The sequence below is a fragment of the Danio aesculapii genome, chromosome 17 (genome assembly GCF_903798145.1).
Source record: "Danio aesculapii chromosome 17, fDanAes4.1, whole genome shotgun sequence".
NCBI lineage: Eukaryota > Metazoa > Chordata > Actinopteri > Cypriniformes > Danionidae > Danio > Danio aesculapii.
In genome coordinates, this window is record NC_079451.1 from 37,198,623 (window position 1) to 37,219,085 (window position 20,463).

Sequence of the window (20,463 nt, forward strand, 5' to 3'; positions counted from 1 at the left end):
CGCACGACTCGCATTGGCAGGTGAAAATCCGATCTACCTGCTTACACTGCAGACACGAGAACACAGATCCGATTCATATCGAATAAATTTCCACATATGAACAAGGCCTGAATCTAATTTGAGTAGCCTACAGTAAATCGGAATCCATGTGATTTGTTCCTGCTTATACGTACAGCACATGAGCCATATCCGATCTGTGCCACATAGGGGGAAAAAAAATTTCGGAATTGAGTCACTTGAACAGTACAGTGTAAATGCAGCCTTTGAGTCCCACTGCAGCCTGATGTAGGAGTGCGGTTTTCCCGCCCACCGAATTGACTGACAGCAGCGTATTAACATGACTTCATAGTAATGCGTATAATCATATCAGCAAGACAGGACTTGCGCAAAGCATCTGGGATTAAAAGATCTGTTCAGCTCTCTGTGATCATCAACTATCATCAAATGTGATCAAAAGAGAGTTTTACAAGCTTAAAATGTTTTTAAAACAGTGCAGGTTTGTAATGAATTTACCGTCTTTATCGCCACAGCTTCATGTCAGTACAATTATAAAAGAAAATGCTTCAATCCAGGTTTGTGGACGTTAAATCAGGTTTATTTTGTACATTAACATGACCGATATCCAAACAGCATTGGATACCAACGTGTATCCTGTCACATTTGCTGTGCAAAAACAGAGCAAAGTTAAACATGCGTGCTGTGTGGGTGTGTCCGTTGTGTGTCTATGTCTGTGTGTGTGCTTGAACTTTGTTATTAGTGTGTGTAGTAGTGTGTGCTTTATTACTTCTAGGAGGTGCCAGGTATGCCCACTTGATAAAACATAAAGTGTACCTCACCATGAAAAGACCAAACCAATCAGCCAAATCGAATGTTATCACTGGATTGAATGGGCGTTATCAATGTTTATCAGCTGATATATATATGGGCCAGTAGGGGCCTTCTGCAGAGAGGAGTTGGAGTTGACCACGAGAGGAGAGGAGTTGACCACGAAGATGGGGGTTCGAGTCCGGTGAAGAGCGGTTCCAGAAAGCAGGTAAGACAAAAACAGAATCCAAAATATAAAACAAACAGCTGAATAGCAGGGTGAGAATGTGGTAAAATCTGAAAATGTGGTTAAAAAAAATCAAAAATCAAACGAGGGCTTTTATTTTTTGGATTGCTTTTGAAACGTGTTGGTTGGGTTTAGGGAAGTGGGTGGGTGGGTCAATCGATAAAATTGGTTGGGTTTAGGGAAGGGGGAGGGTGGGTCAGCCGATCGTTCGCTCAGTCAGTCAGAAAGTCTGTCAAAAAGTGAGTTGACAGAGGTCTCTGGTGGGTTTACGCGAGAACAGCAGGCGCGAATGGCACTCGCAAGGGAAATTTGAGATCTCAAAAAGCGTACACAGCGACCTCTGGCAGATTTGGACGTATGGACGTATTTCGCGGTCTCCAGAGACATCCGTGGAGGTACGTTTTCAGAATGAGCCTGGGTTGGCATTATCTTCATATATTCATTCGTTCCTTCCAACCTTCCTTCCAATGTTTGTTTGTTTCTTCATTCATTCATTCGTTTGTTCGTTCCTTCCTTCCTTCCTTCCTTCATTTGGTACTTTCTTCATTCCTCCATTCGTTCGCTCATTCATTCGTTCAAATTTTTGTTTCTTCCTTCATTAGATCCTTTGTTCATTCATTCATTCGTTCCTTCCTTAGTTTGTGCAGTCCTTTCTTCATTCATTTGGTCCTTACTTCAGTTCTCCCTTCATTTATTCGTTCATTCGTTCATATTTTGTTGCTTCCTTCATTAGGTCCTTCGCTCATTCATTTATTCGTTCTTTATTCCATCCTTCCTTAGCTTGTTCAGTCCTTCCTTGAATCCTTCCTACCTTCATTAGTTCGGTTCGTCCTTCATTAGGTTCTTCCTTCCATTCCTTTTTTGGCCCTTCCTTCCATTCTTCATTTGTTCAATTTAGTGATTGTTTAAGACTGTTTGGTGATTTTAGTCATCATGGAGTCAACATCCTTCATTTTCACATCAGTGACATGCAGTCTATAAACAGTCTCTAAGGCATTGTACAGATTTTGGACATCTTCTTGGACATTTTTAATGCTTCTAAAAGGTTTGCTGCATTTATAAATCGCCCATGTCTTGAGGCTGTTCAGCATGATGTGATTTACTTTCTATGTGCGATTTGATTGGACAGGAATCGCAGGACTGATTTTTATACTTTAACCAATCACAATAGACAACAAGAAATAAAGTAGTGATATGTTATAGATAACAAAATATAAAAATATAATCAAAAACTCATCAGATTGCTTTCAGAAACAATCAGACAAGACACTTTAATCAAATTAATCATCAGTGTTCATTCTTTTCTGTAATGTTAATACCATTAATAAATAATTCAATTAAAGAACATTAGTCTTTTTTTAATCAACTGCTTTTAAAATACACCATAAATCATTTATAAATAGCACACTGACTGAAATAGGCACTGAATTCAAACCGCAAAGATGATGAACAAAGGAATAATCCTTTCCTACATACATAATCCAGTCTAACGCTGCTGTAGCATTCCTTTCCCATCCATCCCATGCATTTCTTTGCATTTTTGCATTTGCATGAATTAACTGCACACACACACACACACACACACACACGCACGCACGCGCATGCACACACACACACGCACACACACACTCCAAATCTATAATTGCATCCATGCACACGAGCAGAAGCAGCACTGACACTGGAAAGGTATCCGGGCGCGTGCGGGGAGGGGGACATTATTCTACATCACATCACACGCGGCGTTACATGGCGTCTTTTTCAGCGACGCACTTGCTCCGTTTCTGACCCACAGGATATGTGCATGTTTTGACTCGCACGCGCCGATCCGAGGTCTGTCACCATTGCGGACACATTGCAACATGCAGTGATGCTCTGACGCGAAGGCTATGGGTTCAGGTGCATCCTCTCCGAATATCATCCGAGGTCTTTCGGCACCATTCCGATATGCGTGAGTGTGTGGGATGTAAATAAGAGAAGCGCATGATGCAGCTTTCCCTCGAGGATGTTTGCTGATGGAGAGGTGAGACGAACGATTTACCGATATGAAGGTTATACCTGTGTGCTTTGCGTTTCGTGCACGACACGAGCACGGGTTTTAAATATCATATCATTTTTTCATTCATCTCTTGAGGGATTTTGGAGTTATAATAATTAAACACGACACGAGCGTAGGGACACTGGTTCTCACGGGATGCTTCATGCGTCCTTTTTGGATAGCTACGATGCGGTTTTGCTTAAAATAGACAAAGCGGTCGAGATGTATTGAGAGAGAGATAGAGAGAGAGAGGGAGCATGGCATATTTAAGAATAGCCATATTTCGTGTAGTGATATGTCAGATGTGACAGTGTGTTTTAAGATGACCTTCAGCATCCCTGGCGAAACACATCACCTTGCACGGTACACGTTCATTTGGGATGCTTTGAGATGCGCGTTCATTAAATACAGTATATTAACATCATGTCGCTGATGGGAGAGACGCGAATTTTGCGTGTAGCCTACTAAATAATCCACACAATTGCTTCATATTTAACTGTTTTGCATCTTCTTCTTCTTTTCATCTTCTCGTCCTTCATGCACATCTTCTACATTTATTAGACGTGAACACTGAAGCAGTACCAGCGTGCAACTCTGTGTCCCAAATACATCACAACACATTTAATACAGAAAAAGGCTTTCTGCCGGAAAGATGCAACCTTGTTGATCTATCTGTTGACTATAGGGGTGTCATTTACAATTATAGTGACCAAAAGGAGCACAGTTATCAATATTATCATGGTTTTGTTAAAATGACCTGAAAAATACGCTAAATAACAAAAATATGTTCAATGACGAAAGGTAAATGTAAATATGTCACACACAATTATTCCACCAAGTTTGGTGTCTGAAAATGAAGAAACGACAACTAGAATTTGTGGCTTTATGGAATTTTGTGATACACAATGTAAACATGGATCCCTGCATTTTGGATTTGTTTCGTTTATGTGCGTTTGTCTGATGTCACGAGGAAACATAACTATTTTTCGTTTTGTCGGATAAGTAGCTAATTTGTACGAATTTGTACAAGTTCAGACGTACGAAAATGTACGATTTATAAAGGAGGTGTGGCACCAAACCCCACCTCTAAACCCAACCCTCATTGGGGGAAATAAAAAAGTTACAAATTACTGTGAGATAGCATTAGGTTATTCAAGGTATTGTTTAATAAATCTGTACTTGGAAAACTACTTCACAAGGATTTATGTTTGCGTTGTTTTTCACAATATCGCATAAAGACGCTTTAAACCAAAAAAATGTGCGATCTGACAGCCTGATCTCACGAGGAAACGTAACTACATTACGTTTTATTAGTTAAGTGGCTAATTTGTACAAATTCATACAAGTTCAGTCATACGAAAATGTACGATTTTAAAAAGGAGGTATGGCATCCAACCCGTACGATTTTAAAAAGGAAGCATGGCACCCAACCCCGCCTCTAAACTCAACCGTCATTGGGGGAAATAAAAAAGTTACAAATTACTGTAAGATAGCAGTAGGTAATTCAAGGTATTATTTATTTAATATGCACTGGGAAAATTACTTCACAAGGATCCATGTTTGTGTTATTTTTCACAATATCGCATAAAGACGCTGTAAGCCAAAAAGGATTGTGCGATCTGACAGCCTGATCTCACGAGGAAACGTAACTACATTACATTTTGTCAGTTAAGTGGCTAATTTGTACAAATTCATGCAAGTTCAGTCATACGAAAATGTATGATATTAAAAAAGTAGGCATGGCACCCAACCCCACCCCTAAACTCAACTGTCATTAGGGCATGTGCAAATTGTCCTAAATTGTATGAATGAGATCGTACGAATTCATACAATTTAGCCACTAAATCAAAAAGTTACGAATTGCGTGAGATTGTGTGGAATCTGACGAAAATATCTAATTGCGGTTTGATTTGCAATTAAATTTTGTGAAGTCAAGCTTCAGCTCCGTATTCTCAATAATGTGCAGCAAACACTTTAAATGAAAGGAATACAATATATATAAATATGAATATAAACATGGATTTACATTGCAGCCTTTTTCGATTAGCTAATTGCAAAAGTTACAGAAGTTAGCATGCATTATCAAAATCGCGATAACCAATCACGGTTTAAATGGTAATAGTAACTATCACAAAATTTGACGTGGTTTTCCTTGAAACTGGTAATATCAACAACACCACTGTTGACTCACATTTAAATCAGGTCAGTAATTTTAAAACCAGTAAACCTTTGTGAAATGGGGTGGACCACAGTGTTGCTATCAAACTAAAATACACGGATTTACAATACATTAGCTGTGATGTAAATTTCATCAAAAAAGAAAAAGGTCAAATCAAAGTAAATGACAAATATTTGAGATTGAGCAGGTGTTTGTACAGCATACGTAACACGACATATCTTGTATTAATCCTCATAGAGTGGCATTGCATGCTGTTTTGCTAAAGTTACAGTACAATCGGGATTTGTTCGCCTCACAATGATGATGTGCCATTTTCCTACATCATATAAGGACAATGGAAAGTATAGTGCAGCTACAAAAGGCCTATTCACATGTGACTAGTTTTCAAAACACAGTTATAGTTACAATTCAGATGGGACTAACATGTTTATTACAGAGATGAGAGGTTTCTACATCCAGACATCATGTGCTCTGTTTCCTTTACATCTTATTTTATAGAACTGGCTGCTTATAATGAACTGGCTTAAATAAAGAAGTGATTATCACTAATATTTCATTATTGGAAAAAAAGTGTAGTAATTTGGTGAACTGATTCCCATTAATACAATCACAGTTTTACTGCAAACACCACGGTTACATTATGACTAGAAAAACAAAAGCATAGTTAATTTACTACAACATTGCTTTTTAGTTTTATCTATTTTTTAGTAAAACCATATTTGATTGTTATTAAGCTGCTCTTCAGTTTTGTCCAGGCTAGTTTTATTAGTTTGCCTTTTTTGAACTGAACCATAATTCTGAAGAAATACATGATATTCATTAGTTTATATTCAGTCTTCTTTAATTAATCATCATTACTTTTATTTCAGGCGACACAGTGGCTCAGTGGTTAGCACTGTTGCCTCACAGCAAGAAGGTTGCTGGTTTAGGTCCCAGCTGGGTCAATTGGCATTTCTGTGTGGAACTGTGTCGAATCCAGTGTTCGCATGAGTTTCTGGGTGCTCCGATTTCCCCCACAGTACAAAAACATGCGCTATAAGTGAATTGGGTAAACAAAATTGGCTGTAGTGTTTGACTGTGTGTGTGTGTGTAAATGAGAGAGTGTATGGGTGTTTCCAAGTACTGGGTTGTGCCTGGAAGGGCATCCGCTGCGTAAAATATATGCTGGAATAGTTGGCGGTTCATTCCGCTGTGGTGACCCCTGAGAAATAAGGAACTAAGCCCAAGAAAAATGAATGAATGAATGACTTATTTCAGTGACCACTGTAGTTTTTCTTTCTTTAATGGAATTTTGTCCCCATCTGTATGTAAGATAATTACATGATCTGGCACTTGATTTATGCTGGGACTTAAAGAAAGTTTTCCACTCGTAAAAACTATTTTGTGGTACATTCACCTCTTAAATACAACTTATCCGATATGACTCGAACGCACCATTAATTATTTTATTTCTTCATCAAGAAGCAAACACATCGACATCCATAAAGAATAACGGCAAACACCCAGCAGAAAATTAGAAAATATTTCACACTGGCCAAAACAGACAAAGATAAAAGTTATTATTATTATTATGTTGTCAGCAATCACAGTCTCAAAAAACAGTAGTAGGTACTGTAGTAGTATTATAGAAATTTACTTTGGAATTACAACAGATGCTTTTTTTATGATAATTGACAGATTTAGTAGGAATTAGGGTTGCACGATATTAGAAAAACCTGATATAACAATACTTTATCTTAAATATTGCGATATGAATACCGTTTGACAAGATAGTTTGAATTTAATAGTTTTCTGGGGAGTCTAACAGTATTCAGGTACAGAAACTGAATAACAACAATAAAAAAATGCTTTTCTTACTTTGTTTTGTCTTGTTTTCAGTCCAAATGTCAAAAAAGCCAGTAAAAATATTGTTGTTATTTTGTTTTTTTACCTTCAGAAGTAATAAGCCACAGTTAGGAGATTTCCCTTAAAACAAATTATCTGCCACTGGGGTAAGTGAAATAATCAGATTTCACTTTGAAATGTAGATATTTGGACTAGAAACAAGACAAAAATTCTAAGTACGATGTTTTTAGTGCATAAATCATCTAAATTTCATACAAATACAGTGATTAAATACAATTCTGTAGCCCCTGGTCAACTATAATTCAGACTGGACAGTGCATATCTTTGCTATGTGACTATTGCCGATGTGCACATTGCGATATCGATGCAAAAACAATATAGACCATTTCAATGTGGTCATGTCACTAGCCCATGAACATTTCCTGCTTGTTATCAAACTATTTCTCAACTGTAACAAGAGGCAATTCAATCATAACTTAATGTTAAAACAGCTATCATAACATTATTGATCATTATGTAGCTCTTTTTGCATTCTCAGAAGCTATAGAAATAAAAAATGTAAAACAGGAAATACGTTGGGACCAATGTTTTTGTTTACATCCACTCGAAATGTTCTATATTGTGCAGCCCTATAGTGGGAATTAAAAAAATCACAAAACACATCTGTGGAACACAGATTTTGTCTGTGAAAACTCATCTGGTCTAAATGTAAAGAGTAAAATCAAAGACCGGCTTTCAATAGGATCAAGGTATGAGATTGTATTGATTGCTCACATTGACAGTTCTTTCATTTACCATTCGGCAAAGAATAAACCTCCAAAAAATGTATCTCACTTGGTCACATCGACTGGTTGTCACTCTGAATAGCCCATTGCAGCTTTGGCTTTTTGTATATATTTCTAGCAAAAAAAAATGCATTACCCACTAGGAAACAGGATACTCAATGCCAAACACTATACAAACTAAAAGACTCTCCCTCAGGACCATTAAATCCACCCGCAGGGGCTTTAAACAGCTGATTATTGGCAAGTTTCTAAACGTAGCGAAATGTAACATGTATTAGCAGTAATTATATTCTATTATGTGCTAGATGTGACCGATGTTTGATTTAACAGGTGTGTAATCTATTTCCCAGAAGCCTCATCTGTGGCCCCGGATCATTTACTGAGAGCTTTCTCTGTGATATAAGATGATTGAGTCACAAATGCACTGATAAACCTTTTAAACAGCTCTTACACGTGTCCACGCGTGGATTAATGGCAAATGGACACTGCGGAGATGAAACTAAGCTCATTTCTCAATGTAGCGTCGTGTAAAACGCGTGTGTAAAACCCCGCAAGCGAAAAGCATTATGAATATAAGATGTATGAGTAGAGGTGTGTTAGATAGGTAGCATTTCAGGAGCTGGAACTAAAACATTGACTTATTAAGAATCCTTTATACTGTACACTGTAAAAAATGGCTGTGATTTCAACGATAAAAAAACTGTAAAAATGCTACTGTAAAAATTCGCAACCTGGTTAATAGCATGTTTCCTTATTATATATGGCGAATAACCGTAAATTGACTTTCCCAGTATTCCCTGCATGGCACATCACATTTTATGCTTTTTGTTGACATTACTATAGATGTTTTTAGTTGTTTCCCTATCAATGATGTACATTAGAGATTTATGTTACATCTAATGTTGATAAACAATGTTTATTTCATGACTTTAATTTATTGCGTGTTACCGTACTGGTGTTTAGTAGCTGTGTGAATGACACTGAGCACCTTCCTCACACTGATTCACTTTTCTGCTTGTGGGAAAATTTGTTTGTGATGAGCTTTGGTTCATTATGTAACTTTTTCCATCACCACCTGCATATGACTGTGTTAACATGTCTATCTGTGTAACAAAAGATGTGTAGATGTTGGTAATTCAAAATACAGACATATCACCTCTATAAATTAATGAAATACGGTAGTTTACTGTAAAAATTAGAAATTACTATTACAGTTTGTACAGTGTATGTAGCATGTCATTTTTATTGTCATGTTTTTGTTTTGTTTGTGTGTTTACTCACTGAATCGCATATTTTACTCATTTTCAGTAAAGAAAATCCATAAAAATTAGTGTAATGCCAAAAGTTGCTGTGTTTGCCAGAAGTTTACCGTTAAAAATAATAAAATAATTTTCTAAATTTCATGGTAAACTACCGTATTTCATTACTTTATAGTATTATACACCAGTGTTTTGAAGTACGAACATCAACACATCATACCTTTTGTTCCAGAGATGAGAACACAACTGTACACAGATGATGAGGAAGTCATATTATAAACGAAAGCTCATCACAAACAACTTTTCCTAGGAGCAGAGGAACATTTAGTGTCATTCACACAACTACTAAACCCATTAGGGTAACATTTAAATAATGTTATCTCAAAATTTGATGTAACATAAAGCTTTAATGGACATAACTGATAAGAAAAAAATAAAAAGATCCATATTAATGTCAACAAAACAGCATAAAAGTGTCATGCAGGGAATTCTGGGCAAGTCAGTTTACGGTTATTAATCATATATATTTAGGAAACAAACTGTTTACTAAGTTACAGGTTTTTACTGTACGATTTTTAGTTTTTTACCAAAGACATTACGGTCATTTTTCATAGTTATACAATATAAAAATTAAAGGTCCGGTAATGTGCTTTGAAATGTGCATTTTTATTCGATGTTTGTCGTAATCTCAACCGCAACACGTAGAGAGGGTGGGCTCTTCCCTTTATTTTTAAAACCGCCAATAGCAATTTGTTTTATCACAGCTCTGCCAGTGAGAGTGGTTGAGCTTAAGTGCATCAAATGAGAAGTGTCTTGAAGGAGGCGGAGCATGTTAGATACTAGACAGCATTTGATTGGTAATGATTTGATGACAAACTGTAGCTTGAGGTGATGTGAGTAAAATCTATTGACAAACTACAAGCTTTACATGTTGACATCACTGTTTTTGAGCACACTTGCTTATTGACATCCTAAAAGCTAGCATACTTTATATTAATTTCATGGAACCTTAAAAGTTATAATTTACCCCAAAATTTACATTTGCTGTTAATTTACTCACCCTTAGACTATCAATAACATTAAAGGAGATTGTTAGCTTAAACTGTGGTCCTTAATTATTCATATATTGCAAGTCAATGGCTACCAACACTTTTAGAGTAAAAAAGACAACAAAACAAGCAAAAATAAATACAGGTAAAACAAAATACCTGTGGCTCCTGGTATACATTAAGGTCGTATATATTCTAGGTAATAATAATAATAATAATTCCTTACATTTATATAACGCTTTTCTGGACACTCAAAGTGCTTTACACATTTTTGGGGGGAATCTCCTCATCTACACAAGTGTGCAGAATCCACCTGGATGATGCAACGGCAGCCATATTGCACCAGATCGCACACCACACACCAGCTGACTGGTGGAGGGAAACAGAGTGATGAAGCCAATTATGATATGATAATGGTTAGGAGGTCATGATGGTCAAAGGCCAGTGGGCAAATTTGGCCAGGATGCCTGGGATTTTTACCGACCACAAAGAGTCAGGACCTTGGTTTAACGTCTTTTCCAAAAGACAGTCCCAATCAATATATTGGGGCGTTAGGACCCTCACAGACTGCATGTTGAGCCCCCTCTGCTGGTCTCACTAACACCATTTCCGGCTGCAATCTAGCTTTCCCATGTGGTCTTCCATCCAGGTACTGACCAGGTGCAGCCCTGCTTAGCTTCAGTGGGTGACCACGTGAGAGTTGCAGAGAGCAAGCTGCCTTTAATGTTGTAAATAATGTTCAGTTTCTTTGGACAGACTAATTGTTTTTAATCATATTTTCATTTTAAGACATGCAGCATGCTTTGAAACCTAAAAAACGTCTTAAACGTTGGTAAAAATATTCAATGTTACAACAAATTAAAAAATAACTTAAATTTAGGACTTCATTTGAATAAAGTGTCATTTATATGTATAATATGATGACATTTTAAAGGTGGCATGGTGGTTCGGTGGTTAGTACTGTCACCGCACAGCAAGAAGATCACTGGTTTGAGCCCCGGCTGGGTTAGTTTGCATTTCTGTGTGGAGTTTACATGTTCTCCCAGTGTTTGCATGGGTTTCCTCCGGGTGCTCTGTTTTCCCCCACAGTCCAAAGACATGCGCAATAGGTGAATTGAGTAAACTAAATTGGCCGTAATGTATGAGTGTGTGTGAGAGTGTATGGGTGTTTCCCAGTACTGGGTAGCAGCTGGAAGGGCATCCACTGCGTAAAACATTTGCTGGAATAGTTGGCGGTTCATTCCGCTGTGGTGCCCCCTGATAAATAAGGGACTATGAATGGAAAATGAATGAATGAATGAATGAATAATGATTTTTTATACGTTAGAGAAATGTCACCAGCTCTGTGTAAGAAGATGCATAATATAAGACCTTGAATTTAAATGCAAGGTATTAATATTAAATGCATTCATACATAATAGACCATATTTTGTGTTGTGATTCATCCTTGTTTACAGTGTGCAATAGACACAAACACACATCATGCACAGTATTAATTAATATACAGAATATATCCTATCCTGTCTGAAGGAATCCTGAAGGAAACGTATTATATAGTATAATGTTCAGTTTTTTAAACAGTGATCACTGGTATTACTTTTGTTTTGCCTGTATGTGATTTTATTGACTCTCAAAGCGCCGACAGTACTCTGACCTGCTTTTCATGAATCCCCAAGGACCAAATTTTCAGCTAAAAAATCAGCTCTAATGTTTTATTGAAGAAAAAAAAAGTCTACATCTTGCATGGCCTGAGGGAGCATAAATCAATAGCAGATTTAATTTCTGTGTGAACCACTTCTCTAATGGTCAGATGTGTGCTTCAATAGATCTGCATTTGCATATGTGTGTCAGAGATTTGACACCCAGTCAAACTGAGCAGAATATGATTAAATTGACGCTGTGAAGATGTTTTTATTGGCAGATGTCCCTGCGCAGTTATATTCAGTTCATTAAAGCAACAAACAGAATATTTCATATTTATTGGCTTCTTAATGTTATATTTATTTGTTTATTACATGACGTCAGCTTGTGATAACTTCAGTGTGTACAAAGCTATTTCAAGCATAAACAGGGGAAAAACTGAAATAATAGATTATGGATTCATTTCTAGGAATGTGGAAAACTTAAATCTAATGTTTCCAGATCCAAACTCATTTTAACACCTTGCCAATGGTGAAATTTCTGGTTGTGCTTTCTATCCCATGTGTTAAATTGACTGTTTGCAGGGACGGATTGAGTGATTTTGAGGCCCTAAGCTATTTGAGCCATGGGGCCCAAGTTCTGTAATGCACCCTTTCTAATTTTATTCAATTTTCGTAAATTGTAAAGTTCACAATACAGTTAAACAAGACTCAGCACCTGGTGTGTGTGTCTGTGCTGCTTTTAAAGTCAATGTAATCAGTTCTGAACAGCTTCAGCTGTGTGTGTTAGCAATTAGCGGGAATCCGGACCAGGTGTGAGTGTGCGGTGCATGAAAGGATTTGTAGTCCATGTGGTCACAGATTAGTAGCCCTGGCTGAAAGTGAATGATTCCAAGGCAATCTACAAGCTTGGATATCTGGTTATTGTAACAGGCATATTTGGAATTGTCTTAATGTAAAAATTAATACAATAAACTCACAAATAAAAAATAAGCTTACTAACTGTACAGTCAATCAGCCATACTTGTGATTATAATATTGGCATGTGCAGTACGGAAGAAGTGTTCCACTATTCATGGGGGAATCTGGTTTAAAAAAAGAAATAATAACATTAAAATTTTAATGGTTATAGACAAATTTAACAACATATGCTAGAAAAATTATAAGATAGCTTTAGGATAATTCATATAGGCTTCTTGGCATTGGTTGGGGCCCCTATTTTCCCAGGGGCCCTAAGTGGTTGCTTATAATTTAATTTGTTAATATTACCATCATACCTGCCAACATTTGTCTCTGAAAGTCAGGGAGACTGGGGGGCGGACATGTATACCGAAATACTGAAAAGTAGGGCAACGGGGAAGATGTGTCTGTATCCAGTACCGAGTTTTCCGGGAGAAATAACAAAACGGGAGATGGGTCTTAAATACGGGTGTTGGCAGGTTACTATAGTTGTTGTGTTACCATAACAATAGAACAGATTTGAATTGCCACATACTAATTCAAGTACTTTACTATAGTATGACTCAAAAACAATGTAGTATTTAAAATGAATGACTATTGTATTTTTTTCTTGTGGGAATGCTTGACATAAAACAGCTGATATTTGACTGCACAGTGATTTAATCTATTTTATGTCTATTTTAGACTGACATTCATCTGGTTATAAAAAGAAGAAGCTGGGACATACAATCATTTTACCTTCTGGATATCAGCAAAACTGTCAGGTACATTTTTATTAGATTTGTATTTTTTTACTTGAGATTTGCTTGAGATTCTTCTTATTTTTTTGTCCTTGAAAGTTCTTAAATTGTTTCATAAACCATTTTGTTTATAAACTATACTTTACTTTATAAGTGTATTGTGTATATGAAATGCCATACTGATATCCTCATTCATTCTACTGTATTGAAAACGTCTTATTTCAATGAGTAAACCAGACTGCATTTTCATACCTGTCCTTGTACTGTAGTCTTACAGTGCAAATGCCATAGAGATGTAACTGCTTATTTATGTAAAGTCAGGAATTTCTCTGCTTATTAAAAGTTTGAGTTATGCAAACCTTCAATACAGTAGCATATTGTATATATACCACTAATACTGCAAACGTCAATGTGCTCATTCTGGAGTCTGAAAAGAAATTAGTGCTTGTTTAAGGTATGTGAAGGCAACTTGCCAATCAGTGATTCAAAGGGATTTTGTAATTATTTTGTGCTGAGCAATGTTTTTGTTTGTACAGTCACTTACTGTACATTGTTTCTATTGTACATCCATTGTACATTATTTCTATAGTCAACATATCTAGAAAGTTGTTAACCTTAATTTTACTTTGACTTCAACTTCTTTGTAGAATTAACACTTAATTTTAATATAATATAATATAATATAATATAATATAATATAATATAATATAATATAATATAATATAATATAATATAATATAATATAATATAATATAATATAATAAGAATAAGTCATTTTTCACACTATTTACAGAAATGTCACTGGCTGTTGTGAATTTACAAGCTTTTACATTGTGTACTGTTGCTCAGAGTTAAAATATGCACGGTATAAGACCCTGAAATTTTATTGCAGTCTATTAATAATAACTGCATTTATACATAAATGGACCATATTTTGTGTCGGCATTCATCTTTGTTTACAATCCATCATGGTTAAGTAATAATTCATATGCAGAAATATATCCTATTCTGTCTGGCGGATACTTTGCACATACTGCAGGGTCATTTTAGGTCAAAGAAGAGTCTGTCAGCGCTGGTTGGAAATACTAAATATAGTTGCTGAAAACACTTCCAGTGGCTTCACCGACTGCTGACAGATTACGCAGCTATGGAAAATGTAACAGATCACTGTTTCTCTGCATTTATTATGTACAGCTTTGAGTAAAATGGCAATATTTGTTTAATTCTGTAACGGTTTGATAACAATTATTTCAAATTTTAATTTTAATTTTTTCCCCAAAGTTATTGGTTATTCCACCAAATATCAATTTGTTATTTAGTAAACAATAATATATATAGAGTTAAATATATAGAGTTAAAACATTTGTATTGTGCTGTCTAAGAAATATTTTTAACATGCCTGATAACATAGAACTGTTTTATGTGTCATTTTAAGCAAAAAAAGCTCTACATGACAACATTTTTATTTGAAACTAAACATTAAAATAAATAAACATATAAAATCTGTCACTGGGGCGGTACCTTTTCAAAACGTACACTTTTGTACCATAAAAGTGGACAGTAGAATCTTTAGGGTACAATTTTGTTCTTTTAAGTTCACTTTTGTATTTTTTGTACCTTTAATGTACTATGCATTAAACATTTGTACTTTTTAGGTATCAATGTGCACCTTGAAGGACCTGTTAGGACCAAAAATTTACCTTTTAAACAGGTACCGCCACAGTGACAGATTTTGTACCTTTATTTCTGAGAGTGTACTGTAAATCAATAGCTGTGTCTTTGAACCAGACACTTATTCTGACAAAAATAACTGCATTAAATGGAAGTAAAACTGCAGTACAACAGCAATATATAGAAGTATAACTGCAGTTAAATTAAGTACAATTGCAAAACTGCAGTATAATGAAGTATAAACACAGTTCAAATACACTACAATAAAGTTCAACAGCAGTATAAGTTGCAGTAAACTAGAGTAAAAACAAGTAAATTTGCAAACGTCTTTACTGCACTTGTGCTGCTGTAGTCTAAAATGACAATGGGGTTTGTTCTTCAACATCTTCCAAGAATATTTTGTAAATTTGTCAGGGATTTTTTGGGATTCAAGAAGTCTATTTACAAGGATAACTGTGGCAAAATTAAATGCAACTGCAAAATTGCAGTATAGTGAGGTATAAACACAGTTCAACTACAATGCAATAAAGTTCAACAGCAGTAAAATCTGCAGGACAACTGAAGTAACATTAAATAAACTGAGAGGGGAAATATAGTGATATGTTATAGAATTCATTGCACTTAACAATAAGTATTAATAGTGCACTTTAGTTTTATTATGCATTGCAGTATTGTAGATGTATTTCTGTAGTTAATTATACTTCTGAAAAGTACAATGCAATATATTATGGTAGTACTTCACCAATACAACTGAAGCAGGAAAAGTAGTAGTTGTACTGCAGTTGTATTGTAAAGTACTTCAGCTGTATTGCAATAGCAGTATGGCAGCTGTACTGTAGTAGTGCTTCAGTTGTATTGCAGTAGCAGTACTGTTTTATAGTAGTAGCATCACCTCAGTACTATTGCAGTAGTTGTACTGAAGTTGTACTGTAGAAATAATTCAGTTGAATTGCAGTAGTTGTGCTGCAAACAGTTGAAGTCAGAATTATTAAACCCCCTGAATTATTAGCCCCCCTGTTTATTTTTTTCCCCAATTTCTGTTTAACAGAGAGAAGATTTTTTCAACACATTTCTAAACATAATAGCTTTAATAACTCATTTCTTTTAACTGATTTATTTTATCTTTGTCATGATGACAGTAAATAATATCTGACTAGATATTTTTCAAGACACTTCTATACAGCTTAAAGTGACATTTAAAGGCTTAACTAGGTTAATTAGGTTAACTAGGCAGGATAGGTTAATTAGGAAATTTATTGTATAATGATGGTTTGTTCTGTAGAACAATCGACAAAAAATATAGCTTTAACAGGCTAATAATTTAGGCCTTAAAATGGCTTTTAAAAAAACTAAAAATTCTAGCCCAAATAAAACAACTTAACTGGGTTAATTAGGTTAACGCGGCAAGTTAGGGTAATTAGGCAAGTTATTGTAAAACCATGGTTTGTTCTGTTGAATTTTGGGGAAAAATACAGCTTAAAGGGGCTAATAATTTAATAATTTAGGCCTTAAAATGTTTTTTAAAAAGTTTAAACTCTGTTAAGCATCATTTAGGAAATATTCAAAAAAGAAGAAAAAAATTCAAAGGGGGGCTAATAATTCTGACTTCAACTATAAGTACTGTAGTAATACTTCAGTTGTATTGCAGCAGATGTACTGCAGTTGGTTGTATTGTAGTAATACTGCTATATACTTAAATAATGCAGTTTCCTTGTGTCCAAAAAACTGCAATTTTCAGTAGTTAACTAAAACTGCAGTACTCCTTTAAAAAACTGCAGTATTTTTTTTTTTTTACTGCAGTAATTTTTTGTAAGGAGAGGATTACTGAATTATACATGGCTGTCACTGTATCAGAACAGCAGTGACTCTTATGTGTTGCTCTCTTTAGTGTTGGACACATAATGGTAATTGGTATATTTAGCCTTTGGCTTGCTATCAGACAGCTTACAATGTGTTGCTAATGTCACGCAAACCATGTTTCCCTTTGCCATCTCATTCAGAAATGCTTTGAAAGTCTTAGAACCTCTGATTGAAGAAGATAATGATATTATTAAGAAGTAGAGCCTCAGCCCACAAGCTGAAGTGATTGGTTTCAAGGTTGTGACAGTGGGAAACAACAGTGTTTTTAAACTGCATTTTTAAGACGCAGATGTTTTGAGATGCAGATCCACAACCTCAGATTTCAAAACAGGTCTGTCTGTCATAAGAGATTTATCAGCTATTGTTGAAACATACAGTTGAAGCTGAATTATTAGCCCCCCCAGTATATTTTCCCCCAATTTCTGTTTAACAGAAATTATCAGAAATAAAGCTCATTTCTAATAATTGATTGATTTTTATTTTTGCCATGATGACAGTACATACTATATTACTACACTGTAAACCCTAATGTTGTCTTTGCTTAAACAATTAAGTAAAGTTGACTGAAAATTACTTACAATTTTGCATTTTGTTCCTGTCACCTAATAATATGAGTTAATTTAACTAGTATACAATAAAAATGCATAAACTTTTTAATAAACATAAAATTCTTAAAGATTTTAAGTATAGAAAGCTCAAAATCACAATTAATCACAAAAAAATAGGTTGTTTTTAATGTAGTCTTGACTGTAAAATTCTAATATGTGCAACCTTTTAGTGCAAGGTCTTTTTTTTTATCAGAAAACAAGGCTTCATGTATAATTATTCACCATAATGGGATTAAATGGCTACTTATTTTTCTTTCAAACATTTTTTTTCATAGTAAACAATTACACAAACACACTGAACTGAACAATTTAAGTATAATCTACCAAACCGGCAAGTTAAATAAATTTAAATATGCAAGTTTTGGGAGACTCCGTTACTCAATTAAATTGAGGCAATGAGTTTACTCAATTAATTTCATTCAGCCATCTTATTAGGGTTTTCAGTGTAGATATTTTCCAAGATACTAGTATTCAGTTTAGTGACTTTTAAAGGCATTTAATTAGGTTAGTTAAGCAAGTTAGGGTAATTAGGCAAGTTATTGTATAGCAGTGGTTTGTTCTGTAGACAATCAAACAAAAAGGGGGCTAATAATTTTGACCTTTAAATGTTTTTAAAAATATATAAAACTGCTTTTATTCTAGCTTAAATAAATCAAATATGAAACTGCTTCACTCTGATTGAATGTTCAAATTTTAAAGAATAGATTGCCATTTCATATCATAACTCAAACTCACTTGTATTTCACCTTCCCGCCTTTATCTGCTTCCCACCTTAAGGCCAGAGTATGCCATCTCCACCAACTTACAGGATTCTACGACCCCTCCTGCTCGGTATCTTTCTGCTGGGATGCTTCGTGACTCTGTTTTTAATGTACATTAAACCATCAACAAGCTGGCTGTCCGGCCCCGTCGAGTCCGAAACCTCCACAGCCCGAGTGAAGAGCCTGCTCTCCACCAGAAGCGAGCAGAACCAGACCACCATCCTGGTCTGGCTTTGGCCTTTCGGCGAAACCTACGACCTGAACGTCTGCAGTTCGCTGTTCAGCATCGATGGCTGCTTCGTCACCGCCGACCGAAACCTTTACAACAAATCGGACGCCGTGGTCATCCATCACAGGGACATCACCAGCGACCTATCCAACATGCCGCCGGCGTATCGGCCCACACTGCAAAGATGGATCTGGATGAACTTTGAGTCGCCGTCGCATTCGTCGCAATTACCCGGAATTGAAAACTTGTTCAATTTGACTCTAAACTATCGGCAGGATGCTGATATAGAAGTGCCTTATGGATCGATTGTCGCAGCCCAAGGCGAGGAGGATTTTGTGCCACCAAGCAAAACCAAGCTCATCTGTTGGATCGTCAGCAACTGGAACCCAGATCACGTCCGAGTCAAATACTACAACGAATTGTACAAGCACATTGAGGTTCATGCGTACGGACAGGCTTTTGGCGAGTACATCTCCGACCAGGACTACTTCCCAACAATCGCGAGCTGTAAATTCTACCTGGCGTTTGAAAACTCCATTCACAAGGATTATATCACTGAGAAACTGTACAACCCACTTTCGGTCGGCACCGTACCAGTGGTTCTCGGACCGCCAAGGGAGAACTATCAAAACTTTGTTCAGGGTAATGCGTTCATTCATGTGGATGATTTCCCGTCTCCAAAAGAGCTGGCTGATTACCTGCTGTTCCTGGACAAAAATGAGGAGCTCTACCTGAAGTACTTTGAGTGGCGCAAACACTTTAAGGTGAAAAAGGCATACTTCTGGGCTGAGCACACATGTTTGGCTTGCGATTACGTCCGAAGGCACAATGAGTACAAGGCTATTAACAATCTTGATAAGTGGTACTGGGGTTAATCCACACCTGATCCACTGGACCAGCTTATAATGAAAGTTGCTTGACAGGAAGAGGGTCTGTTGCGAGCACTTACAGACTTTTATTTTTGTAAAACTGCCCAAAGTAGATGTACAAATACTTGGTTGTTTGGTTTCATGCATTTAGGAATATGGATGTGAATCATGCATTTTTAAGGGTTACTAAGTACATATTTATTTATTAGAAAGAGAAAAAATGAACTTTGACCAAAATGCATTTAAAGGGGTAGTGCGCTTAAAAAAAAAGAAAAGAAAACTCTGTCATTTATTCACCTTTCTGTTTTCTGTGGAGCACAAACGGAGATATTTATTGAAGAAAATCCTGAATTTTAATGTTGAATAAGTACTAAAAATGTACGAAAATGCTAGATTGTTGCAACCCAATGTTGGGTCAAATATGGTGAAACCTAATCATTGGGTTAAAAGTGTCATTTAAATGTAATTTAAAAAATGAACCCAATGTTGGGTTTGTCCATATTTGACCCAATTTTGGTTTATGAAAACACGGTATTTTTAGATTGTATTTATTTGGAAGGCTGATTTTAAAGAAAGTTCTTGCTTTAAATGCTTAAAAATGAGATAATTCACCTAAAAATCATGAACGAGATGTCCCATTTTGGTATCTGCATCAAATTGAATTTACAAAAGACTTTTTATATACATAGAAAGCATATTAAAAGCAAGTAAGGTGGCTACTTTAATGTTTCAAATAACTTTTCTAAAAATAAAATGTAAAATATGGGTAAAGCACCTTATTATTTAGCAGTTAAACAACAAACGATATTGTTTTATAAAAAACAAGCGATCACAAAATTTTTTTAGATTTTAAATTATTCAAATTTTACAAATGGGTAATACATGACAGTTAATTAAGTATTTTGCCCCTGTAAGTATATAT

The 20,463-nt window shown here is 35.7% G+C and overlaps 1 protein-coding gene across 1 annotated transcript; it reads left to right on the top strand.

Annotated features, from left to right (window-relative positions):
* Positions 1–2,717: 2,717 nt before the first annotated feature.
* Positions 2,718–20,253, top strand: fut9a (fucosyltransferase 9a). Its single transcript, XM_056477138.1, has 3 exons — positions 2,718–3,071; positions 13,488–13,567; positions 18,460–20,253. Exon 3 carries the CDS (start codon positions 18,468–18,470, stop codon positions 19,545–19,547), a length of 1,080 nt encoding a protein of 359 aa, XP_056333113.1. The 5' UTR covers positions 2,718–3,071; positions 13,488–13,567; positions 18,460–18,467; the 3' UTR covers positions 19,548–20,253.
* The last annotated feature ends 210 nt before the right edge of the window (positions 20,254–20,463 follow it).

What these genes read in the sequence shown, in the direction of transcription:
- fut9a (XM_056477138.1), top strand. Translation starts at nt 18,468, where the DNA reads ATGCCATCTCCACCAACTTACAGGATTCTACGACCCCTCCTGCTCGGT.